The sequence below is a fragment of the Neomonachus schauinslandi genome, chromosome 1 (genome assembly GCF_002201575.2).
Source record: "Neomonachus schauinslandi chromosome 1, ASM220157v2, whole genome shotgun sequence".
NCBI lineage: Eukaryota > Metazoa > Chordata > Mammalia > Carnivora > Phocidae > Neomonachus > Neomonachus schauinslandi.
This window is the reverse complement of record NC_058403.1, coordinates 7754184-7781269: the sequence shown is the minus strand read 5'-3', so window position 1 is coordinate 7781269 and position 27086 is coordinate 7754184. Positions and strand designations below refer to the sequence as shown.

The 27086-nt window shown below is 37.6% G+C and overlaps 1 protein-coding gene across 1 annotated transcript in view; it reads left to right on the top strand.

Annotated features, from left to right (window-relative positions):
• DYRK1A (dual specificity tyrosine phosphorylation regulated kinase 1A) overlaps positions 1–27086 on the top strand; it is a 149400-nt gene that overhangs the window by 46084 nt on the left and 76230 nt on the right. Inside the window, exon 2 of the mRNA XM_044919389.1 lies at positions 8643–8728. Within this exon, the coding sequence (XP_044775324.1) occupies positions 8719–8728 (10 nt within the window). The 5' untranslated portion in view covers positions 8643–8718. The remainder of the gene's footprint in view (positions 1–8642; positions 8729–27086) is intronic.

Below are 27086 nucleotides of genomic sequence, written 5' to 3'. Positions count from 1 at the left end.
AAACTTTAGGTAGGGAAAATCATTTGAGCATTGGTGCAGAGGGGGTTAAATGGCATTTTATAGAATGCCATGCTAAACTCTCCGTTCAGGGCAATAAGAGTTGATCAATTTTTCTTAAGTTACAGAGGGTAAGTTAAATCCAGGTTGAAAGTCATGTGCTTCAGGAAGATACTTGTGGCAGCTATAAGCCCGATGAATTGAGACAAGGGATAAGCTGCCTTTAAGTTTGGTAGCTTCCACATCGGGCTGTGCTCTGAAATCACCGGGGGGGGGTGGGGGGGGTGGGATTCTTGGGTTCTTCCCCATGCTTCCTGAATCAGTATCTTTGGGTGTGGAGTCTGCAGTCTGGTTTTGAGAACCTCCCATAGTGTTCTGACATACCACCTGGCCTGGAAGATGCTTAGTTCTAGGGGGATCTGTAATACCAAGTATGAAATAATGACCTAGACCAAGGTGATTGCAGTGGGCATGGAGAATAATTACGGCAGGAGGCATTTTGAAAATTGACAGCATTTAGTGAGACCATTTCGAGTAAAGAAAGAAACCAGTTTCTGGTGAAGTTGCTGGAAGAACGGTGGCACTGGGGATAAACATGGAAAGGTCAGTTCTGTGAGGAAGGAGGTGAGGATGTGTCTCGAGCGTGGGGAGTTGAGGTAGTAAGGGCACTGTAGGCAACATCTAGCAGCAGTTGGACTAGATGCTGAATTAGAGGTTAGTGTAGAGAAAAGAGTAGGTCAGCATTATTAGTTCAGAGTAAAACTGTGAAATATTTCTTCTGGAGGGAAAGATGGATAGAGAAATGAGTGGAGGGGCCAGGGGATGGAACTGGAGGTGTAACACCTGAGGTTGGGGTTACAAGTGAGAGACATGGGATATTTCGAGGATAACTGATGCACAGAGATACAAGGCCACACACATTTTAAGAGTTTTTGAGTTTTTTACAAGTGTAGTTGGGAAAAATAAGTAAAACTAAACTCATTTACTACTCTTCGTAATAGGCTTGTTGGAGGAAGATGTAAGCTGCTAATAGCAGTGTGTGTTTTTGATTATTTCTGGGCCTGGTTATTTTTCTTTATTTTTGAAATGCAAGGATAATTAAAAGCAGTGGTTTCTAAAATTATATATAATTATATATGTATAAAAGTACATACAACCGACTAAGTATATGTGTGCATGCACTTATGTAAATTAATTATACATAATGTATGTTTTATAAGTAAAATTATATGTGTGTGCATATAAATATATATGACCACTCTAGAAAAGTTAGTGCTATCAGAAAGGACAGAGCAGAATGGTTTTCCAGTTCATTTCTTTTTTTTTTAAGATATTTATTTATTTGAGATAGAGTGAGCGAGCGAGAGAGCGCACAGGGGGTGGGCAGAGGGAGAGGGAGAAGCAGGCTCTCCACTCAGCAGGGAGCCCAGCGCGGGGCTCGATCCCAGGACCCCGGGGATCATGACCTGAGCCGGAGGCAGACGCTTAACAGGCTGACCCACCCAGGTGCCCCTCCAGTGCATTCCTTAAAAACTAGTTATGAGAAGGGCTTGCAGGGTATTGATTGAACATATTCTTCCTGTGTCCTCTGTCTGATGGGAATATGTAAATGAATGAGATCAACCCAGATGTTGAGGTTGGGTAGGGAAATGTAACCAGGGGTAACACTGCACATTAGATGCTGCTCTGGTGTGAATCTCTGAGTACCTAGAAGTCATTTAATTCCTTTTTAATTCCTTTTATAAGCTAGAATCTATTGAATAATAGCAAGTTTGAGTACATTATGTGTAGGTGATATAAAAATGTATCTGTAAGCAAGCATATCAACAGAGATTCAAAAAGTCTTGATGTTCATATTACTTTGCTTTTAATTCCTATTGGCAAATGGGTAAAAGCAGGCTCCAGGGTTCAGAATTTATAGTAGTGAGAAATTGGAAACAGCCCAAATATCCCCCAATAGATATTTGCTTCATGTAAACTTAGATCTGTGTAGTGGGGTACTATACAACCATGAAAAGTGCTGCAAATACAAAGTATTGATGTAAAGATGTGAAATAAACAACAATAGGAGCAGACATTGCTTAGGGTATTGGAATTTTGTGTGACTTTTGGTTATTCCTCTTCAGTTTCTACTTACTCCCTTTTTTAAAAATAAGGAGCATGTAGTGTGTTACAATCAGAATGCATTCTGTTTATTTCAGATAAATGATGGGAGAAAAACTTGAGGTTTTTAATTTGAAATGGAGAGAAGACCGTCGTTGAGTTCCAGCTTCAGAACAGCCTGGTGGCACATGATTGGGCTGGAATGGTGACAGCATGTGTTTTGAGGCCTGCAGTTTGGGTGGATTTGAGCAGGGAGTGCTGATGGCACAGGGAGGGTGTTGACCGAGGCAGGCACACGAGAGATGGAGCAACAGGGCCAGTTGGGAAGACCTTTCTGGGGCGAATCCAACACAAGAATTTGCCAGATGGATGTGGTGTAAGCGCTAGGAAAGAGATCCTAGGTGATTAGGGTTCTCCTTGGGAGATGGGGGTGATGGTGAGACCTGTCACCCAAGACTGGGAATACAGGAAGGAAAAACGGATTTTTTTTTCCCTGTCCTGCCTGGTCTTTCCTCCCCTTTTTGGGGCAGGGGAGAAGGGCGAGGAGATCGTAAATTCAATTTAATATGTGCCTGAACGCATTGGTTTTGGAGTCATTTTGGTTGGATTTGAATTTTTTCTCTTCACCATTAGTCATGTGTGACTTGGGGCAACTTCACTTCTCTAGGCTTTAGTTTTCGTCACCTGTAAAATGGGGATAATAGTACTACTTACCTTATATAATTATTTATGGGAATTAAGTGAAAGGAAAATATGTATCCGTTAAAGGTAAGACATCTCTTCATTAATAACTGGGGAACAATAATATCTGGGACATTCAAGCTCTGTTCTCTGGGCCCTTGGCAATGTGGGCCTGGAACTCTACAGAGGTGGGCCAAGCCAGCTTTTAAAAGTCTGTTTAGTTCCACATAAAACTAAAATAGTGATTAATATTGACCTTCATCCAGTTGTCTTAGAAATGAGCCTTCTGGGGGCGCCTGGGTGGCTCGCTCAGTTGGTTAAGCGACTGCCTTCGGCTCAGGTCATGATCCTGGAGTCCTGGGATCGAGTCCCACATCAGGCTCCCTGCTCGGCGGGGAGCCTGCTTCTCACTCTGACCCTCCCCCATCTCGTGCTCTCTCTCTGTCTCATTCTCTCTCTCAAATAAATAAATAAAATCTTAAAAAAAAAAAAAAAAAAAGAAATGAGCCTTCTGGAACTTAGGTTCACTTATGGTGTATTTCTTAGTATCTATTTTATGTAGTAGTCACTCCCTGATAGTGGGAGCTAAGGTTCCGAAAATGTTCTGTGGTCTGAGAATTTATGTTTGAGGAACTTAAAATACAAAAGAATACATATAAATATGTTGGTAGTTGGCATTTTGAATTAGAGACAGGGTAACAGTACTTCCCACTTAACTGATCACAGCTTACCCCTAACTTTCTAGTCTCTCCCCTCCGGTTTTAAAAACGATATTTGGCAATGCCTTATGTTACAGATAATATGCATAAGGGGCATTTTCCTCCTGTTTTCCTGTATTTATTGTATACAAATACTCAGTGCCTAATTTTCTTGTATTTGAGCCCAGATACAGTCCCAGAGAGGCCAAGTAACTTGGTCCTTGAAGGAGCAAAAATTTGGGGCAACATTTATTTAATCCACTCAGCTCTTAGTTCTTGAACCTTCTCTTTAGTGCTTACTCAGGGATGTTAGTTTTTTTCACATAATTTCATGAGAAATCACATCTTTCTATTTTCTTTAACACTTATATCAGCTACTTCCACTTCCAACTTGCCATTGGAGTCATATAATTATAATCCTTCATGTTTTTTTTATCTTGCCCAAGGCTTTGGTGCAGTAATGACTTACCTGCTTTTGGTTTTTACCCTCTTTTTAGTTCGTTTCTTTTAATTTTTTTGGTAGAGGGAATATATATATCAGTCTGTTATATGCTGTGATCCAGTTTTCTCTGCTTGACTAACTTGAGAGTTTTTTTACCATTCTCCTAAACTGCAGCGCTTTTTACAAATTAATTTACTGCTTATGAACTTTCTTTCTTGTTTGGGATGGTTGAGGTGGAAGATTGAGTATGGGGTCTTAAAATCAGACCCAGACACACCTAGATTCTTGAATCTTTGAAATTTTCCCATGACTGTTTCAGTGCTTATTAGTGAGAGGCATTTTGGTGTGGTGGAAAATATGAACTTTGGTGTAGGACGAGAGTTCACAAGCTGTGACCTTCGGCCAGGCGGGTTCATCTCTCTGAATTTGCTCTCCCCATTGATGAAATGGAAATCACAGTGCCTACTTCTAGGATTGTTATGAGATTAAATGTGTATGAGATTAAATGTGTCAACTTCTGTAAAGTGTCTCAGTAGAGTAGTTGGTGCATAGTGTTTAGCATATGTTACTTTTTTCCCTGCAGTTTTACTCAGAATTTTCTTTGATATCCCATTCTAAAGTCTTGTGCATTTAAATTTTTTTTTCCTTTTTAATTTTTTTAAGACTAGAACTATTTCTAGGGGTTTTGGAGGAATCATAAATCATCTTGGTTTTAAGAATTTCACTTGAAATTTCCAGTTAGTGAAAATGCTTTTTCTCTATATGCCATTTGATCATCTTATTGGGAATTAGAGTTAATAGACTTTTTTTCCTGGGTTAGGTATAAAACCATGATTTTTTTTTTCTTCTATTTTTGCTTTGACTTCTTTGGCTATTGTAATTCTAGAAAATCTGTTCTAAAATTGTTATATGGAAAAAGAAGACACTTCTGTTGCTTCCTTAATGTTAGTGTAAAAGAGTAGAAGTTTATAAGGAAAGCCAGTCACAGTATAATTTTTAGATAATCCCGTTGTAATTTTAATGCATGAATCAAATTGTAGATCTATCAGCTTAGTTTTCCCTGCTTTCATTTTTGTAGCTTATTCTTTTTTGGGAGTGGGTAGCTTATTCTTAAATTGGCATCTTTAAACTATCTGAATTGTCCTTTTAAACACTATTGTGTGTTATATTTTGTTTTTTTTATGTGGATTAAAATTTTTAATCTTGAAATATACATACATACTATACAAAACTTGTAAAATTAAAAGATAATAATAAGCAACTGTGTGCTTCCACCCAGCTTAAGAAATAAAACAGTACCCGGGTGCCTGGGTGGCTCAGTTGGTTAAGCGACTGCCTTCGGCTCAGGTCATGATCCTGGAGTCCCGGGATCGAGTCCCGCATCAGGCTCCCTGCTCGGCAGGGAGTCTGCTTCTCCCTCTGACCCTCCCCCCTCTCATGTGCTCTCTCTCATTCTCTCTCTCTCAAATAAATAAATAAAATCTTTAAAAAAAAAAAAAGAAAGAAAGAAAATAGTACCCATCAATGTTTCTGAAGCCTGTCATACTGATCGTTTTCACCTGCTGCTTGTCACACTTACCTGCTAATTTAGTTATTTTGAAACTACATATAATTTTTAGTTTTATGTCGTTATAAGACATTGTGACATGAAAGAGAAAACGTCATAGGTACCATTTAGTTCATTAACTCCTGAGTTAATCTGGATTTGCCATATCATGCTAATGCATTCATTTCAATCACTGTTTTGCCAGTCTTGATCTTTGAGGATTAGCATTAATTTTATAAATCTCAGTCTGTCACTGCTTTTAATTAGGTGTCTCAGTGTTCTCCCTCTCTCTCCTTCACTTTCCCCCTCCCTCTGTAGAAAGAGACAGGTGCCAAGAGACTGAGTCTGATACCTACCTGGGCATTCTGTGTGTTTAAACTCAGCCTGTTGGTATTCTCTCCCTGCAGATGTGCTGTAGGTTACTACTATTATGTCGTGATTTTCAGACAACCGAAAAATGGTTTGCAGGTTTAGTTTTAAAAACCAGTTAAGCTCAATTTCTAGAGTGTTCGCAGACTGTTAAATTGCCTTTGGCAAAATGTGAGCTAAAGCACACTGTAAAAGATTTTGAGGATAATAGGAGGTGCCTGTGGTAAGGATAGTAGTTGCTTTTATCATTAGCATCTATTTAGCTCCATAATATGTGAATGACTCCATTTGTGGGGGGAAAGGTGAAAAATTCACTGTAGGTTTTTCTCAGAAAAATTTAAAATATGACTGGATTTTTAGGCTTCTTTAGAAAGAAAATTGTGTTTATAGTTTGCAAAGTACATTTGGTGTTTGCTGTTACCTACTGTCATAAAATGCTGACCTGATATAAACAGATTTTTTTTTTGAAAAGTGAACAACCTAAAGGATATATGGAATTATCACTAGAATCTTAATTTAAAGCAGTCCAAGGTCAAGACTTAAGGAGTTTTAGCATTGCTCAGTAGGTGATGGTTTAGTTGCTGCGTATGAAGACAGCAAGTTTTGTAACTTGTAGAGATACTTTACCCTTTGCTAAAGGCTACTTTTCAAATGAGTAGTGATTAATGGTTGACTTGTCTAAAAGATGTCCGTTTTAGGTTCAGACAGTATTGATGCATGCTTCTTCTGATCCTTAGTCAGATGTGCTCTCCTTTCTATCACTGGCCCGCCCATATTCTTACCTTTAAATATTTCATACAGTAATGGGATAGTCTGCTAATTTCTAACTGCTTTTAATAGAATAAAAAATGCTAATGGTTCATCTGATTCTGTTTTTTTCTTTTGAAGTCCTTTGGTATCAGCAGTATCTATCCTGTTGAAACCATTGAAGTTGGTAAAGTGTAGATAGCATTGTAAGTAACATTTTATAGTTGAAGAATGGGATGTTGAGAACCTAAAAGATTTGATAATATATAATTCATAGCTAGAGATTTAATTCACATTTCCTGTCCCCATGGTCCATGCTAAAATCGTAAAGACCATTTATGAGAGAAAAATGGTTAGAAAACTATGTCTTTGAAGTAAAAATCGTTACTCTTGAGGCTTCAGATACTATTACTTTTTGGAATAAAACTGTTTTGATGTAGTACTTTAATGTTCATCCATCCATCTATCCATATACCCCCCAAAATGGGTACCAGTTGGTCCCATGTCTAAGGTTTTACCATAGCATCTAAACTGGAAACGTGGTTCTTTAGGAATGGAATCTGGAATATAGGTAATGATTTTAGACACAGGCAGTTCCTGAGTTACAGATAATTCATACATGTACATCCCTGTCCCTGAGCTACACTTCCAGTTACTGCTATTTCGAGTACAGACGTCTAGCTTTTAAAGAACCTGGGAGTTCAAAAATAGAAGGAGAAATTAATGAAGAACAGAAATATTTTGGGGAAATAAATATACATTCAAATCTATATTATGACCATTTGCCTAAAAATGTTTTTCTTCAAGCTACCTTGGTCATTTTAAACTTTAGTTTGTAATGTGATTAGAATTCTACCAATTAGGGATTCATTTGGACTAGCTAGTAGCATCCTTGTTGAAAACTGCAAATATGAAAGTAAATTATTTCAGTCCAGTTGATTTCTTTCTATCACATACCTGAAATGAACCACACTGAGGTAATAAGAGTTTTGGATGGTAATTTAGGAACACAGGACTACTTAGGAGAAAGGATTGGGAAGCAGGATGATTGGGCTTCCCTAAGGTAAAATTTAGGGAATTAGAGACATCAGGAGTTGAGAGAGTGCTAACAAAGGAAAACAACCTATTTTAGACTTTGTTCAGATAGGATCGAGAATTGGTTACCTTTCGGTATTCTCAGCGGTCCCCAGTGCCCATGATCAATAATATCTTTTGGTATCAGTAAGTTTTTTTTGCCTGGCTTGGGAACTTGGCCAACATAAGCAACATTGTGTCATTAGTAATATTTATTGAATTCCATAGTATCAATTTAAAAAGAATTTTTAGACTCAACTTATAAATAAGTTAGGTTGCAGCCTGTGCTTGTCCTCCTCTCTTCTATTATCACCTCCTCTCAGTTGATAACAACATTGAGGTTGCTTTTGCTTTCCTGTCAGTCATTATAAATTTTGCTGATCATTTGTGAAATACCAATGGAAGCAGTAAGTAGGAAGTACAGTGAAAGACTTACAGTAAAGTGTAAGAGAAGCCACTTGGAGAGCAAAAGCAAATGAGGGCTTGTGGGCTTAGAGGAGCAGTTGTGAGCAGTGTCTCAGAACTTAATTTACACATAACATTGGTAGATTGACATATTATCTTCCCTGTAAAGCAACCTGCATTACCTCTGCTTACCTCTCTGATAGTAAGCCACGATGAAAAGTGAATTCATATTCGTACTGATTTGTGAATTGATGGATATTACAAAAATATAAATTTTTCCCAAATTATATAGAATAGTGGAATACTGTTTATTTCATACCTAGAAATGCCTGAAGTTTCATTGGTAGTAGGCAGATTTTGAAACTTTCTCTCCTTGACAATTGAATACTTTACATTTTATATATATAATTGATTTCCATTAATGAAAATTATTTTCAAGTAAGCGTAAATAAATGTTAGTAAACGAATTTGCAGTCATTTTATCTCTGTTTTGGGGATTGTAGTTACATTAGATGTTCCTCAGTAGGGGTAATTGTCTTGCATCCTTATCTCTTATCATAATCTGTTTTTCTTCACACAGTGTTATAGTTTTGCTGCTGGACTCTTCCCTCCCTCCCCCCACCCCATCAGGATGATATGAGACTTGAAAGAAGACGATGCATACAGGTGACTCAAGTTTTGAAATACAGTAAAGCTGTGGCTGTCTGAGCGAATGTGGGAACTGGTGCTGTATTTTGAATGGGGGAGCTTTCTGATAAACAGCATTAGTGGGGGGGAATTAAATTTAGATCAATAAATACAAAGTTAGTTGGGATATTTAATAAACGACTTTGGGAATCCGTTTGATAGTGACTTACAGTGTGGTATTAATACAAGTACAGCACAGTGATTGCTAGTCTTGACCTTTTTGAAGGTGGTTGGTTGGATAATACTTTGGTGAGAATTGAAGTGTTTCTGTTAAAAATAAATAAGATATTCACTAATATTCACCTTTATGGTTGAATGTGTGTGTCCAGATCCCCGTTAAAATAGAGTGAATCTTTTAAAGGCATGTGGAGTAGGTGTTTAGTAGTGTATCTAAAATAAGACTGAAAATTAAATTAAGGATATTACACCCATATGTATGATTCTTTGGAAAAATACGGTCTGGGATTTTGTTTTTTTTTCCCCCTTGTTCCCACCTTCATCCTTTCCTCCATCCCTATCTCTTTCTCTTCTTTCTTCCCTTCCTCCTTTCCTTTCATCCGTTTGTTATTTGTATTTATGCAGGAGAAGCACTATAAAGGCATTTCTGAAAGAATTTTTTGGATTGCTTTATTATTAATTGAGGTGATCTTACTGATGGAAAATGGGAAATTGGAGGCTAGCTCATCTGTGGCTATGTTCAGACTCTTGAAAATACAGTGTAGCTAATGGATAAAGTGTTAACCTTTAAACTTGTATGTTCTTTAAATCAGGCTGATTGTGAGGTGTTTTGTTGAACCAAGTGGCTTATATCTACAGACTTTGTCAGGATAGTCTTAGTGGATTTTATTTATAAACTGTTTGAAAAATGTGGTCTTTAACTGGAGAGTAACTAACTACATAAACCTCATAAATAACTTAATCACATTATTGGTGTAGCTCTTAAAGTTTTGTGACTAGTTTTTGGTTTTGGTGATCTTTGTTTTCTAAAGGAAAAAATTACCTTTTTGACTTTAGAGTGGGATTTAAAAAATGTCTCTACTATTTTGAATGAAGAAATATGTTTGAATATTTTTTAAGTTAAATTATAGATCAAATAATATTTTATGTTCATGAGGGATTCAAAGAATCTGATGGTAATTCTTTTTTAAGTAGAAGGTGACTGAGTAATCCTCTGTGCCCCGTCTCTGACGGGCGCGTGTGTGTCTGCCTGGGCAAACTAGAGCTGCTCCGTGTGCGGGTTCTGGCTGAGTGGCTGGCTGAGAAAGTCAACATGGTGCTCAGCCTGAGTAGCACCGTCATAAAGAAATAAATAGGAGTATTTACAGAGAAATATTTTAGAATTTTATGAACATTTTGTTGTCAGATTTTATAAGTTTGACCTTTTGGTGCAGGAACAGTTTCTCAGCACTGTCAGCTCCTGGATTGCTCGCTGGGCAGTATACTGCACATTGGCTATACCAAGTAGATGCTCACTTTCAACTGAGGTCAGTAGAGGAACAAAGTATTTTTGGGGTATCTCATAGATTTATCCATGAATATTAATGATTTTGGAGATTTTCCCTAATGAAATTTTGAGGTGGCAAAGTTGCTATTTTATTTCTACTTTAATCTTTACACGATACGAAGCATTCCCAAATAGCTCTTTTTCTTGAAAGGTTTATGGATGAAATGGGAAATATCTAAAGAGTGAATACCATTTATAAAGGTTACCTAGTTAATTTTATGAATGCTAGAAGACAAAAAAATTCTACAGAGGTTAGATTTATGATATAATCCAGTCTCTCTCATTTGGCCTTGTATTCTTTAAAAACTGTCAACATTTATTGGCTTATAAATATAGGGGAAAAAAACTCAAGAAGGAAGATCTAGCTTTCTCTAGTATATGTATTAGCTCTTGGTGTATTTCCCTTTTGACAATTTGCAAGTTAATAATTGTTTTTGAACATAAAATTAGCAGCTGTCCTAATCATCATTAATTAATGCAGCAGTTTGCTCTTGTATTACTGTGCACACATTTTATTATACTTCAACTGATAGAAATTTAACACATAAAAGCTCATAAGGAGTTTTCAGTGAAAGTTATTTCTAGAATGCTTATGCATACTTGAAAGTGAATATTCTGTTTTCCCTAGGTTTTCATTGTACTGATTTATGTTGGTTAGATGTGATGATACCCTACTCTTTCATACCATTTCATTGATTAAGCGTGGGTACAGGGACACCAGAAAGGATGTTGAAGTAGGTGTTGACTGATGATTGGTTTTTCAAAAGCAAAAGCTTTAATAATAGATTTTTACTGAACACCAAGCCAGAGTCCAACTTTGATGCATCTCTAGTACTTGTGTATATAGGTATTCTTGTACTTGTTTCTTTTTGCATATTTAAAAATAAGAATATAAATAAAGTAAACTTGGATTATTTTTTAATTTTTGGATGAAAAATTATTTGTGACCAAACATTTATTTGGTTAACATTTGCTTTGTACCAGGTGCTGTAACATACTGTAATAGGTGCTCTGCTCACAAGGGTCCCTGTGCTTAGGAATCCAGGATCACAGTTCAGTTGGAGGAGGGGGCAGATATGTAAGAAATGATGTGGTGGATAGTTATGATAAATCATGTTTTTAAGACTTATGTATTGAATTTAAGGCATCTAGAGTAAAAACAGAAAATACTCTGTGGTTAATAGTCTTCACGATAGTGGCCTCACCTGACATCCACAGGCCGATGTTATCAGAGTCTGTGTTGGTGTCCCATTCCTTTCTCCTGAGCTCAGACTCGTGTGGCAGCCTCCTGGATGTCTCTTCTGCGCACACCCCTCCACGCCCTTTCATTCCCGTTAGAGATGAGGGACATTCTACCTCAGCATACCGTTGTCCTGGGAACCTAGGAACATTCTTTACCCTTTTGAATTAAGAGGTAACCAGTTTCATTTATTTGAAGGATGTAGAATCACTCACTCCTGAGATTGCATTTGCAAGATGCACTGTCTCAGAGATTACTGTGTATATTAACATAAAAGCTCTTGCATTTTTTTCAACTTAACTTGATAAAAGGAACTCCCCACCCTTTTATTTGTTGTTTATGCTCATTAGCATCCAATGGAACGTAATGTCTGGAAAGCTGTTGGATATAGCAGTTGATGCCATTCTTTTATTTTGTTGACATGGGCTTCTTTAACAATTAAAATTGTCTTTGAACAACAGTGATGGGCTAGTCACTTTATTTATTTATTTTATTTTTTTAAAGATTTTATTTATTTATTTGACAGAGAGAGACACAGCCAGAGAGGGAACACAGCAAGGGGAGCGGGAGAGGGAGAAGCAGGCTTCCTACTGAGCAGGGATCCCGATGTGGGACTCAATCCCAGGACCCCGGGATCATGACCTGAGCCGAAGGCAGATGCTTAACGACTGAACCACCCAGGTGCTCCTGGGTTAGTCACTTTAAAACTTGAAATAGTTCTAGAACATACAGAATGACAACTCTTTTAGGAGGAATGCCTTGGAAATTTATTTTAAATTGTGCCGATTTGTTCATAGGGTCATTGTCATATTTGTTAAATGTATGAATTTAAGTTTAAGCTTAAAACTAATACGGCAGAATTTAAAATTTTAGATTCTCTATTTTAAAATGTGAGTTTTGTAGGGCAAGATTTGCATACTTCAGCTATCATAGGAGTATGGCATATTATTACAGAACAATTAGAAGCCAGATCTGTAAATTTAAAAAAAAGAACTTTTAAATCTCACTGAGATGCAAGGTGCGCTGTGTTGGGTTTGTACATTTAAATATTTGGCACATATTGCCAGTTGCCTCCTTTTGGAATTGTTCTTCACATGGTCCTGTGTGTCTGATCTTTATATGTTTTCCCTTCTGTAGCTCCTACTCATTTCTTAACCCTGGGCTATCAGATTCCATTCTAATAATTCAACAGATTTATTGTTTTTGGTGAATGATAAACTCAGTGAATTTATTTTTGCTCTCAGATTTTTACTTTTTCTCTCTTTATTTAAAAGTAATACACAATCACTGAAAAAACTTGGAAATTTATAAGAATATAGATAAGTAGAAGGAAATACACCCAAAGTTCTGTGTACTTCATTCTGGCACATTCCCTTTCAGTTTTTGGTTTTCTGTGCCATTTTTGACATTCAGGATGGTATGCTTGGGTTAGAATGTATTTTATATTATTTATATCTTCTCTTTTTTGGCTTAGCATTATATCATAAATATTTCCGTGTCATCAAAAACTTAACTAACTATAGTGATCTGCTGTCATTTTAAACTTGAACCAGTCTAGAGCATTCAGAAGTATATCTTTTGAGGGTGAATTACTTTTAGAAATTCATTTTAAAGTGTGCTGATTTGAGACTATTTCATTATATGATCATTTCCTAGTTGTTTGATATCTTTTATTAGACATTAAGTTATTTTTTTTAATTTTTCCTTTCCATTTCTTTTAAAGCACTAATATCTGTGCATAAATGTTGGTTGTATGTTAAATTAGTTTCTTACAATTGATTCCTAGGAGTGTAAGTATTGGGTTATAGAGTTTGGAAAATTTTAAGGCCCTTGATACAACTTTTCAGAAAGCTTTTTGTTAATATGTACCAGTTTACACTCACTAGCATTACATGAATGTGTGTCTTTTAATATATCTTTGTGAGCATTGAGTATTATAGTTAAAAATAGCTCTCTAATTCAGCTGGCAAAAAGAAGAATCTCCTGTTTTAGGAAATACGAAAGTAATAGTGTATACTCAGCGGAGGAAAGAGTTCCAAGTGCTTCTGAAATGTATAATACAGTAAGTGGCGCCTGGCTGGCACAGTCGGAAGAGCATGTGACTCTTGATCTTGGGATGGTGAGTTTGAGCCCCAAGTCAGGTGTAGAGATTACTTAAATAAATAAAACTTAAAAAAAGAAATAAGAAATGCATAAAGTAAGCCACAAATCTAATAGTTAGGTAGATATTCTCCTTCCAGGATTATTTCTTTCTAGCAAATCATTTTTAGTTAATGCCTTTATAGCGTTTGCACACGTTTGCTTACCGGTTTTTTGTCCCACCTGGTCTGACAGTTCCTCAAGATCAGAGGGCTGTAGCTTATCTTTCTTGTGTGCCCCGTGTGTGTGTAGCAGGGTTCCTGGGACATAAAAGTGACTCAGTGAATCCTTGCAGAAAGAATAATTTTTGCCATCCTAATCCCTAAAAATATCTTAATGTGAATGTCTGCTCTAATAAATTTCTTAAAATTGTTTTAAGACTTCCAGATTATTTTCTCTTTCATTTTCCTTTTGTATTTCATGTTTTTATTATTTCAGCTTCTAATTTCTAAGTGGAAGCAATTAATGATTACATCCTGTACATATAACATAAGAGAGCATTTGATATGTATGGAAATGATGGGAAACCCAAGGTTAATCACATTGCAAAGTTGCATTTCTTAGTCCTTAGTGCCTTTATTCTAAAGTGAAAGCAAATAAATTCACCTTTGTTAATTTTAGATTTTAGGGGGTCGCCTGGGTGGCTCAGCCGTTTAAGTGTCTGCCTTCTGCTCAGGTCATGATCCCAAGGTCCTGGGATCGAGCCCCACATCGGGCTCCCTGCTCAGCAGGGGGCCTGCTTCTCCCTCTGACACTCCGCCTTGCTTGTGCTTTCTCGCTCACTCTCTTTCAAATAAATAAAATCTTAAAAAAATTTTTAGATTTTAGGGATACTTACTAAATGTACCTCCAAAAAAATGTTTGAGCTCTGAGAAGATGACAGCAGGGCATAGTTTTTTGAATCTCTACAGTTTTCTCTAAAAACAGAGTAGCTAGAACGGCAAAACTAAAAACTCACGTTCAGCTGCCTCTACAAGACTAGGCGAATGGTATCCCCACAAACCCTAATATAATGGGTGGGGGCAAATCTCCAATAACGACAAGACCTGCATGATGTCAGCATTTGTACAGAAGGATGCAGAAGGAAGCAGCGGGCTATCTGAAAGTCCTGAGAACAAGAAAACCTCAAGATAGCCACCAAAAACTCCCTGGAAAGTGTGTCAAGCAAGTTTGAGAACAGCAGCAGAGACTAAGATGTTTCTCAGTTCCCAGGATATAAGGGGTGCACAGGAGTTCTTTGGGGTCAGAGCTGTCGGGTCCCTATGAACTTTCAAAGCCAGTTGAAGCTCCCTTCCTGGCCAAAGCCCCACACTTAAGGAGACACTGCTGGGAATAGAATCCACATTAAGCAGGATGGAGGCAGTAGAGGCAAAGGGAAAAAGGTCAGATGAAGTGGGAGAAGGTGAATGCACAGGAGATCTCATTTATGAGGCTGTATTTCAGTACCCTTCATAAAAACAGGAAAGGCCTATTACTAAACACAGAAAAGCTAGCTCCTCCAGTTTTCTTGAAAGTTTTTTATTTTATATGAAAATGAGTAACAGACAAGGATCATAGTCAAATTTCCCACAGAGGGTTTTTTTTTGTTTGTTTTCTTTTTGAGAGCGAGCAAGTGAGCCCATGAGAGAGCACAAGCAGGGGGAGCTGCAGAGGGAGAGGGAGAAGCAGGTCCCCCCGCTGAGCAGGGAGCCTGATGCGGGGCTCGATCCCAGGACGTTGGGATCATGACCTGAGCAGAAGGCAGACACTTAACCGGCTGAGCCACCCAGGCACCCCTCCCACAGGGTTTTTGTAAGAAGAAAGGAATAAAGAGCAGAATAATATTCATGGAGACAATGAAAGCGTGACAGAAAGAAATGTCCATGGAACTAGTGAAAACTATAACCTAATGTTTCAGAACAAACCCAAGCAAATTTAGAAAGTGATACAAATACAAAAGCAACATAAATCTGAGTAGGGAAGTCTTAGAAATGTGGTAACTGAGGAAAGAGAAATTAAAAAAAAAAAAGTCACTAATGAAATGAAACCTAACCTAGAAGGAACACAAGAGTGAAAAGCACAATGGAGAATTTTAGAGAAACTGAAGAGAAATAAGAGAAAAAAAAAAAATAAAAACTGAAGAAAAATAACCATCTAGAAAAAGATGAGTTATTAAAGACAGTAAGGTGTCAACTATAGAGTATCTAAGAGATCCTGAGGAGGAACCAAAGCAATGAAAATAAGTACTAATAATTGAAATAAATTTCCTGAAATAATAAAAGATTTGCCACTGCATTTGGAAAGGACATGTTGTATACTTGGGTAAATAGATGCAGAAATGACCAACAGGCAGATATATTCTTTAAAAATTACTGGACTTGAAAGAAAAGAATCTTGGGGTATCTAGGCGAAGACCCAAGTCATTATTAAGGGGAAAGAATATTAGATTATCTGATTTTGATAGCAACACTTTATGCCAGAAGCAATGGAGTAACGCCTGGTATTCTCAAGGAAAGCAAAAGAGAGCCTGGAGTTTTATATCCAGCTAGATTGGCTAAAGTATAAAAACAGACAAAGTGTTGGGGCGCCTGGGTGGCTCAGTCGTTAAGCCTCTGCCTTCGGCTCAGGTCATGATCCCAGGGTCCTGGGATCGAGCCCCGCATCGGGCTCCCTGCTCCGCGGGAAGCCTGTTTCTCCCTCTCCCCCTGCTTGTGATCCTGCTCTCACTGTGTCTCTCTCTGTCAAATAAATAAATAAAATCTTTAAAAAAACAAACAAACAAAAAAAACACAAAGTGTTATGAACACAAGTATGAAGCTGGGGAACTTTTTGTTTCTTTGAACACTTCTTGAGGAATCTACTAGGGAGTAAACTTTGGCAACCAGGAAGACTTTAGGGACATGGATATAGGGAAGTGTTACTCAGATGCTGGTGAAACTTACACCAAGTGGTGGGATGTGTGACTGTAATATATAATGCCTATACTCTCTTCTGTGAAGGCACAGTACCAAACATCAGAAAAATAAAAGTAGAAGAAAGTTGCTGTTTGCTTCATAGTTATTAATGGGGAGTGAAAGGATATTCAAATCAGATGCTTGGAGAAGAGGAAAGGTAGGGGGGAGAAAGTTACTAACTAAATTTCTGTGATGTTTCTAAGTAGGGAAATCAGGGCATACTTCTTCACCTCAAGACACGTAATGAAAAGAAAGGAAAATAGAAGGGATTTGGGGGTATGATATAAATACATTAATATAGAACTAACCATCAGAACAGAGTACAAGCTCCAAATCTCAGTTTCTTCCTATGGAGAATAAGAAGCATAATGATGGTAATAATACCTCATAATACATGGAGTACAGGGTGCGTATATCGCAGTTTTCCAAGAGATGTGCTCTTATTTTTGTTATTAGTATTATTTCCCCATCCAGTTATTACCATACTATTTATGCATATTTGGGGCTTGCATTTTCTTTTCTCTTCTCTTCTTTTCCTTTCTTTTCAAGATTTTATTTATTTATTTGACAGAGAGAGAGACAGCGAGAGAGGGAACACAAGCAGGGGGAGTGGGAGAGGGAGAAGCAGGCTTTTCCTGCTGAGCAGGGAGCCCGATGTGGGGCTTGATCTCAGGACCCTGGGATCATGACCTGAGCGGAAGGCAGTCGCCCAACGACTGAGCCACCCAGGCACCCCTTTTCTCCTCTTCTCTTCAAGATTTTATTTATTTATTTGACAGAGAGCGAGAGAGCACAAGCAAGGGGAGCAGCAGAGGAAGAGGGAGAAGCAGGCTGATGTGGGGCTCCATCCCAGGACCCTGGGATCATACCCTGAGCCGAGGGCAGATGCTTAACCAGCTGAGCCACCCAGGTGCCCCAGAGCCTTGCATTTTCTTAAATTTCTCCTGTATTTGAGAAATTGACATGTCTTCTCAAATTACATGTTAATGTCTCAAATTTTATATTATGCTTGTATTATCAGAGTTACAGTCAATTCAAATTTATATCTCATTTATGTAATTTAAAATTTGTGTTGAAGGGCTGTTTTATTTATCAGGTGTTAAGATTATGCAACTTTGTGGCCTACAGGTTGGACTTGGAATTAGGCAGAAAGCATTTCCAGGAGCAGGTTAGTAGGGAAAAAATGTGATGGGTAAAGGTTTTTTTTCTGGGAACCAAGTTAGCTCAAAATGAACATTTTGCTTTTTATAATTATGAAATGATTGTTTAACATCCATTTTTATCTGAATATAGTAGAAAGATATCTTGTTGCAATTATGCAGATCTGCTGTTGAAGATACCTGAAATACTTAAGCTCTCTTTTTTCCCCATTCATATGAGACACGTTTGTAATGTTTTTCTTTCTTTGAGAGTAGGGACTTTTTCCAACCCCTCATCTTTTTTATAAGGTGTGTGTGTGTGCGTGCATGCATGCATAACTGTCCTATGGAATATAATTTACGCACCATAAAATTTATGCATTTTATGGATAAATTTGAGTTTTTATGGAACTCACACAGTTGTGCAGTTATCACCACCACAATCCAGTTTATCTATTTTTACTTAAAAATAATTCAAGTTCAGATAGAACTTTTGTAAAGAAGAAAGTGAAAATCACCAGTAATCCTTTAACATTCAGGTAATAATCATTGTAATTTTTTGGTATATATATTGCCTGTTACTTTATGTGCATATGGCTCCTTCAGACCATATTTAAGAAACAAAATTGGGGTCATATTTTACTTTTTATAAAAGTCTTTCAAAACTTTTAACATTTCTCCATCATTAATATTCTTTTATAGTATCATTTTTAATGGCTAATTAGTATTCTGCAAATCAGTTACTATTTAACCTGTTCCCCATTGTTGCTAATTATTTCATAAATAATGGTTAAGCAAACGTTATTGTGTAGTTTGCGTTCCTCTTTGATTTATTGCCTTAGGTCCAATTCCTTAAAGTTGCAGTTGTTGAATTAAAGGATATGTACGTTTTTACAGACTTTTGATACATATTTTCAAATATCTTTTTTTTTAAAGATTTTATTTATTTCACAGCGAGTGAGTGTAAGCATGAGCAGGGGGAGGGGCAGGGGGAGAAGCAGACTCCCCGCTGAACAGAGAGCTGGGTGTGGGCCTTTATCCCAGGACCCTGGGATCTTGACCTGAGCAGAAAGTAGACGCTTAATCGACTGAACCTCCCACGCACCCCTCAGATATCTTTTTAAAGTACAATTTATGCTTCTACCAGTTACACATCAGTATTTTCCCATACTCTAAAGTCTTGGGTATTTAAAAAATGTTTGCCAGCTTGATAGATACAACAACTTAATATTTAATTTGTATTTGCTTGAATATTAGTGAGACTGAATATGTTCTCTGTTATTCATATGTTCTGTGAGTTTCCTTTTAATATTCTTTGCTGGTATTTCTTTTAGTTTTTTTTTTTTTCTTTTAATTTGTAAGAGTTCCTTTTTGAATCCTTACTATAATGCCAAGAACTATTCTAAGCAGTTTACATTTTTCAAAAAAGATTTTATTTATTTGAGAGAGAGTGAGTGAGAGAGAGAACGAGTGGGGGAGGGAGCAGAGGGAGAGGGAGAAGTAGACTCCCCCTGCTGAGCAGGGAGCCTGATGCAGGGCTCCACCAGGGACCCTGGGATCACGACCTGAGCCCAAGGCAGACACTTGACTGACTGAGCCACCCAGGCACCCGCAATTTACATTTTTTAACTCATTTGCTCTTCATGGTAACTTTGAGATAGGCATTATGATTAACCCCGCCAGAGATGAGGTCTCCTGCCCAGGTCACAAAACTAGTATGGATGGAGCTAGGATGCAAACCAGGAGCGTGATTCCAGGCTGTTAACCAGTATGTTCCTGCTTGCTTACTGCTAATAATACATTTTCCAGTTTGCATTTCTAATTTTTAATTAAATTTAAAAATTTGTGTTACAGTATCATTTTATACAGGATTTTAAAGTTTCTGCATGGAGAAACTAGGTATTATTTATTAGTGTAACACCTGGAACATAATAGATTCTTAAATTTTGTTGAAGAAATGAGAATAAACCCATTAATAATCTGTTGATGGTGGTGACCTTTTATTTTCTGTATTACATTTCCTCTTTTAAAGGGACTCCCAAGGGCTTCATAAATAATTTACTCTTTGGTTTTGATAAAATATGATAAGCTTATCTGTATTAGCTTTTCTGGAAAGTCTATGGGAGTAACCACTGCTTTAAAAAGGTACGTGTGTTCTTAAGCAAGTGTGAATTGTGAAGAATGTGTATTATTGACAGTGATTTGAATTGTAGGTTCAAGTGTACTAAAATATGTGTTTTGGTTCTAGGAATAATTTGATGGAGTTTGGTTTTTGTAGTTTTAGAAAATGTGTAGATTTGGCCATTGTTTCAAAAGATTTTTGAATAATAAATTTTGATTTATTTAAGAAGTAAAATCCTTTAAAAGGAAAGCCCCAACTAAGAAAGCTAAAGTAAAAAGTTACTGCTCTTTAAGGTTTAGATAGTGTAGATCAGTTCCTCCAAAGGTGTAATTTAAGATTTTACTTCTTGTAGGTTTTCATGCTAGTCTTTTAAGAAAGTGTAGCGATCTATATCATTATAAAGATCTGTGTTAGAGATTAGATTAGGGAGAAACACAAATTTATCTCCATTTTTACACACCATCCACAAAATATACTACGTGGAATCAGTTACTCAATTAAGTAGACGCTTGAAAATGTAAATATTTATCTTGCTAATACAAACCTAGATCTGCTTTGTATAAAGTTATAAAAGCTAAAAAAATGTGTTGCTGCTTGCTGTTTCTCTAATTTGTTACAACACGTCCTTCAGGAAGTAGTATTTTTCAGGCTATGTTCAGCTGACATGTTAAATTCATATTTGTACTTCTATATTAAGCATTAATTACTCAGTTTACATGTGTATGTTAGTAAAATTTACTTTATAATCTCACTCCTTAGTGGTAAAATCCTTTTTTTTTTTTTTTTTTGAGAGAGTGAGCACATGGCGGTGGGGCAGAGGGAGAGAGAATCTTAAGCAGGCAAGCAGGCTCCATGCCCAGCTTGGAGCCCGATGTGAGGCTCCATCTCACGACCCTGAGATCACGGCCTGAGCTGAAATCAAGAGCCTGAGGCTTAACTGTCTGAGCCACCAAGGCACTCCTAAAATTGCTTTTAATCTTAAATCTTTAAATTCTTCCTTTGGTTACTTCTGTCACTTTAAATATAGTAATGTGTGTATAGCTCTGTTTTATTATTTAAAAAAACTAATGACTGTCCTCCCAGAAAGATGAAATCAAATAGCTCTCTATAGTACTACTTGTCCTGCCAATTTCTGTTCCTCTTTTAAAGTTTTTTCTGTTGATTATTATTAAAATTTTTATAAAATTGATTTAAACCTTTCTTTCTTGACCTATCACTTTTAGAGTTTCTCTTGATTTCCCAAGATACGCAGTGAGGGTTTTAGTACCTTTTATATTTCTTCCTACCTCAGACTTTACCTTTCAGTTACTTTTACATGGTATGGACATAATTTTACTCACATACACATCTTTCCTTAACTATAATTGAATTCTATGTTTTGTTTTGAGATTCCTTTGAATATTGAAAACAAAAAACTGTACTGGAAAAAGACACAGTCTTTTAGGACCTATAGAGAGGGAGATGTAGTAAGTTTGTTCCACTCATAGGAGAAATGTTAATCTTGGGACTAAAGGGTAGCGTTGCAATGTGATGGTTGATTTTGAGAAATGATTTAATTGTATGATATTGTATGAGTTGATACGCATTCAACTTCCACTAGAAAGTTTTTTAAAAGTCTCAGATGCAGAGTAATTGTTTATGACAGTTGTCACCTTTGGTCTATGCATGACCCTTTCATTCTAGTATTCTAATAATAAATACCTATGAGCCCCTGTTGCCCAGCTCAAGAGTCTGAACTTCGTCTGCCACTGTTCGCCTCCCTCCCAAGTGAGAGGGCTGCGTACAGATTCGGTGTTTGTGGTGATCTGTTGGACCAGCACGCTTCAGTTCAGTGAGTGTGAATTGGGGTCCTGGCAAGAAGGTTCTCATTCTTCCGTTGCCAGGTTGAAGGGGCCCCAGTGCGCAGTGCGGACTGCTCCTCTCGCCTGTCTAGCCCTTCCTAGGCGTGTGGCTTAGCATCCTCACAGGGCATTTCTCCGGCTTTTGCCCGGGGGTGACTGTGTTTCAGTGGCTGCAGTGGGTACTTTTACAGCCATTAGGAGAGGACTGGCTGTGCAGCACATAGCTGTCCAGTAAATCCAGCCAACTCGTGTCCCTTCTTCTACTCCAGTTTTCTTTTCTCACCCAGAATGGCACCTGCCACTGCTGCTGTGGTTCCTGGTGCCAGTTTTCAGCTGTAGGGCTGGCACTCCTTTGATTATTGATCCGATTTCATTGGTCTTTAGTTTTGAAGAAATCTGTCAGAATCTTTGGTTCACTGTTAGGTCCCTATCCTATGCTTTAATCAATTGATTTTATTTCTGTGACTCTTCACTACTATTTTGGTGAATATTATGGATAATATGAATAAGTATGCTTAGTCTGTTTAGTGCTCTAGATTTTCTTTTTTAGAAGCACCCTCTTCTCCCACCTCAGGAAACTGAGCTTCTAGGTGTGGTGTTGGTTCCTTTCCGTGCTGGTGGTCTTAGGATTTTTTCAAGCACTACTCCAACTCTGAACTCTGTTTACTAGTGAATTCTGGTGGCGAAGTTGACCCTTGAATGATGGAGTTGAAAATCCAAGCATAACTTTTGACTAATAGCCTCCTGTTGACCAGAAGCCTTACAGAGTCAGTTACCACATATTTTCTATGTTGTATGTATTATATACTATATTTTTAAAAATTAGCTAGAGAAAGAAAATGTTACTAAGAAAACCATAAGAGAAAATACATTCACAGTACTCTGTATTTAAAAAAAAAAATCTATATAAGTGGACTCGTGTAGTTCAAACCCATGTTGTTCAGAGGTCAAATGTATATATTAAGAAGTAGGTGGCCTTTTTGGTCTCAGGAAAACTTCCCTGCTTTAAGTGGTGTACTTGAAGCGTAGTGCTTAAAGTTGTCCGTGTGAGCAGCAGCTCTGTTGAAAGTCAGCACCTGTACTTGCTTCTGCCTTTGTGACTTGTGATTTGGGCTCTGTTTGGAAGCACTTTTTTCTCTGTCCCTGACCTGTCCACATGTTTTATCTCCCCATGGACAGACAAATGGCCTCTCTTTGTTACCTCAGTTTTTGGAGGATGGCTGCTTATGTCTTTGAGGTGCTTCCCACCCAAGACTCTGGAAAGTGAACTTTTTAAGGGCGCCTGGCTGGCTTGGAAGAGCATACAGCTCTTGATGTCAGGGTTGTGACTTCGAGCCCCATGCTGGGTGTAGAGATTACTAAAAATAAATAAGCTTATAAAGAAAGTGAATTTTTCATAATGTTTGTTTTGTAAGTCAGACCAAATATACCCCCTAAGTGTGTTAAATCTGTCCTCTTGTTTTCATACGATATGGAAATTGACAAGTAAATATTTAATGCAGTTTAAGGTGGGGGTGCCTGGCTGGCTCAGTCAGTTAAGCATGTGCCTTCAGCTCAGGTCATGATCCCAGGGTTCCTGGAACATGATCCCAGGGTCCCCAGATCGAGCCCCACATTGGGCTCCCTGCTCTTCGGGAAGCCTCCTTCTCCCTCTCCCTCTGCTGCTCCCCCTGCTTGTGCTCTCTGTCTCTCTCTCAGTCAAATAAAATCTTAAAAAAAAAATAATGCAGTTTAAGGTGAAGGCACTTAAGAACAATGAAACTATCAGGTTTTTTTTTTTTTTTTTTTTAAGATTTATTTATTTGAGAGAGAACAAGAGAGAGCACGAGTGGGGTAAAGGGCAGAGGGAGAAGCAGACTCCCCGCTGAGCAGGGACCCCCCCCCCCACCCCGATGCGGGGTCTAGGATCATGACCTGAGCCAAAGGCAGACGCATAACCACCTGAGCCACCCAGGCACCCCTGAAACTTTCAGTTTTATTGCCTTGATAAGCACAAGACAAAATGGGGTTTTAACCCCCAAGTTACTTTGCAAGAATCTTTTTTTGTTTTAGCAATATGCATTAATTATGATAACATTTAGCTAAATAAAGGCTTGATAGTCAACTTTTACATTTCCACAATACCTGATGGAGCAAAAATATGTTTAATATACAACAGCGAGTATTCATAATGTTCTAGGTGTCTTTTTTGTTTCTGCAGGGGGAAGGGGAAGAAGATGGGATCATACCCCCAAATTGAATTAGTTGATCCACAAAAGTACAGTCCAAGATTTAAAAATTTATGTCTCTAATACAGATTTAAATAACAGTTTATCTTCTATTTTTATAAGCAGACTTACGAGAATGAGGGGGGTAGGTGTGTGGAAAGCCGCAGGATAGTTCTTAAGTTGGAGAGTATAGATAACCTACTGGGTTTAATCTTTTGTAAAAGAGGGTTAGCAAAACAAAATGGTGGCAGGCTTATTTTATGCAGTGCGGTTTTACAGACTTGACCAAAGTAGTTGCTCAAAGTTTTTTGAATATTTTCCAGATTAGATGGCTTCAAATTAAAAAAATGAAAACACATTTCTCTCTACTTGCCATTTTCCAAAACTGTAAAGCTACATTGTATATCTCCATAAAATACAAAATCAGTATGGTATGATTTGTTATTTCAGATAATCTTGGATGATTTATTACTTGGCATAATAATGGCCTGTTTAGACAGATAGAGGGTAGAGTCTATTTATATATATTGAGCATCATTAGCTGCAGATGAGAAGTTATCAGTTACTTTAAATATTTTTCTTTTTACGTTATAAGGGAGAGTGCAGTTGAGATTATTTAAAAATTTAATGATTAATTGTATACTTAGAAAATTTATTTTCTTTACTAGGAATTCTAAAATATAAATGTTATATAATGAAGATTTATTTAGTGAGTTAACTATTTTTCAACATTTTAAGTGTTTAATTTTGGATTCTAACAGTAATACTCACTGACACTTCTCCTAAACTCCACAATATAAGTAGCTTTATTTTTTTTATTTATTTTTTTGAAGATTTTATTTATTTATTTTGACAGAGAGAGAGAGACAGCAAGAAAGGGAACACAAGCAGGGGGCAGTGGGAGATGGAGAAGCAGGCTTCCCACCGAGCAGGGAGCCCGATGCGGGGCTCGATCCCAGGACCCTGGGATCATGACCTGAGCCGAGAGCAGACGCTTAACGACTGGGCCACCCAGGCGCCCTATAAGTAGCTTTAAAAATAATTGATGAGAGGGGCGTCTGGGTGGCCCAGTCGTTAAGTGTCTGCCTTCCGCTCAGGTCATGATCCCGGGGTCCTGGGATCGAGCCCCACATTGGGCTCTCTGCTAGACCGGGAGTCTGCTTTTCCCTCTTCCACTCCCCCTGCTTGTGTTCCCTCTCCAGCTGTCTCTCTCTCTCTCTGTCAAATAAATAAAACCTTAAAAAAAAAAAAAAAAGAATTGATGAGAAACTAAACAACATTTAAATTCAGGATATTTTATCCTGGAGCACCTGTCACCAGGCAGACGATGTTTCCTTGTGTCTCTAGGCCCTTAAAGAAAATAAAGAGTGCCAAGGTTTTAATTTTTCCCCCTTCAAGGATGGGAAAATTTTGTGATATGAAGAATGGTTAGGAGATGGACCAGGAAACAGTCCTTGTTTACATGGAAAATGCCTTTACTGCTGTTGATTGGAAGACAGATTTAGGATTGCTTTATCAATGTGGAGGGAATAAGAGAATCCTGAACCTGGGAGAACTAGCCAAAATAGTAAAAACCCAGGGGTAAGAGTGTGAGTTAAATTGATTTAAAAATCTTTCCTTTTTATTTCTCTTCTTGCCTTTATCCTTAGTATTTTTTTTTTTTTTTTTTTTAAGATTTTATTTATTTGACAGAGACACAGTGAGAGAGGGAACACTGCACGGGGAGTGGGAGAGGGAGAAGCAGGCTTCCCTCTGAGCAGGGAGGGATCCACCCCAGGATCCTGGGATCATGACCTGAGCCGAAGGCAGACACTTAAGGACTGAGCCAAAGGCAGACACTTAAGGACTGAGCCACCCAGGTGCCTCTATCCTTAGTATTAAAGGAGGTTTGTGAGCATTCTGGGTAGTTAAAAAACCACACCAACTAATATCTAAAGTTTGAAGTAAATGGAGATTGAATCTTTCAGGGAATGGATTAAATGCTTTAGGTTAGAGTGATATGTATTTTAAGCCTTGGTTAGTAGATGCTGTAGGTGATGGCATGGGGAATGATTCTGAGCTAATCTTTTTTGAAAGTATATTTAAATATAATTCTCATATGTACAACAAACCAAGACACTTAATTGATACCTGAGTGATATATTGATTATTCATAGATACTGTGTTTTGAAGATCGTTTGGGAGGACTTTGATTTTCACCTACAGGATCTTTATGCACTATTTTTCTAAAAGTATGGTTTCTTTTTTAATAGCATTAGATGATCTTTAAGGTTTCTTCCAGCTTTAAAGTTCAGTTACTGATCCCTCTCCTCCCTGTAAGAAGCTGACTCTGGTTTGGTTTCATTGGACTTTTAGTGATTTTCATCCAGAATCCCTCAGTAGAGAGAACATGAGAAGAAATAAGGAGAGAAGTGTGAGTGGTGGGTGCTTGAAGATGGTGGAAAAGTGGCTTCAGTTTTCTTAAAGGGGAAAATAATTTGCAGTGATAGAGGACCAGCATGCTGTTTTCTTTCAATCTGATGTTCAAAATCTGCTCTGTGTCTTAATTCAATATATTTTACAAATGCTGGAAGTCTTTCTGGAGACATTTACAAACATTGTGTGGAAAAACATATTTAAAAATTGCTAACTTCTCCGTGTGGGATGAATCTGTACTCCCATTTAGAAGGAGATAATTGCTACGATAGGTGGGACAAGTTGATCTATTTTAAAATAAAATTGTATCTTTTATGAAGTTAGAATTATAAGGCACAAATGGGAACTGTGTCTCCTTGACATGTTTCAAAGCATTTCTCTGAATATGTGAGATTAAAGAAATTCTCTCAACCAGTAAGAATTGTCTGAACACTGATGTTCTTTAAAACTGTCTTTGTAGCTGTTAGTATGTACTGACAGAGGTTTTCTTTAATGTTTTATTCATTATTAGAAAATTTACATATGAATATAATGTGTTTATATTATGCTTATATCTTAGTTGAACTTGGTTTCAAGATGAGTCTTATTTACTTGGTCCCAATTTGCATATTCTAAGCCCTATAGGTTAATGCTTAATTTGAGTTTTATTATTTTTGAAATTATATGTTAACATGCATCATAATTAAAAACAAAATGGGGGCGCCTGGGTGGCTCAGTTGGTTAAGCGACTGCCTTCGGCTCAGATCATGTTCCTGGAGTCCCTGGATCGAGTCCCGCATCGGGCTCCCTGCTCGGCA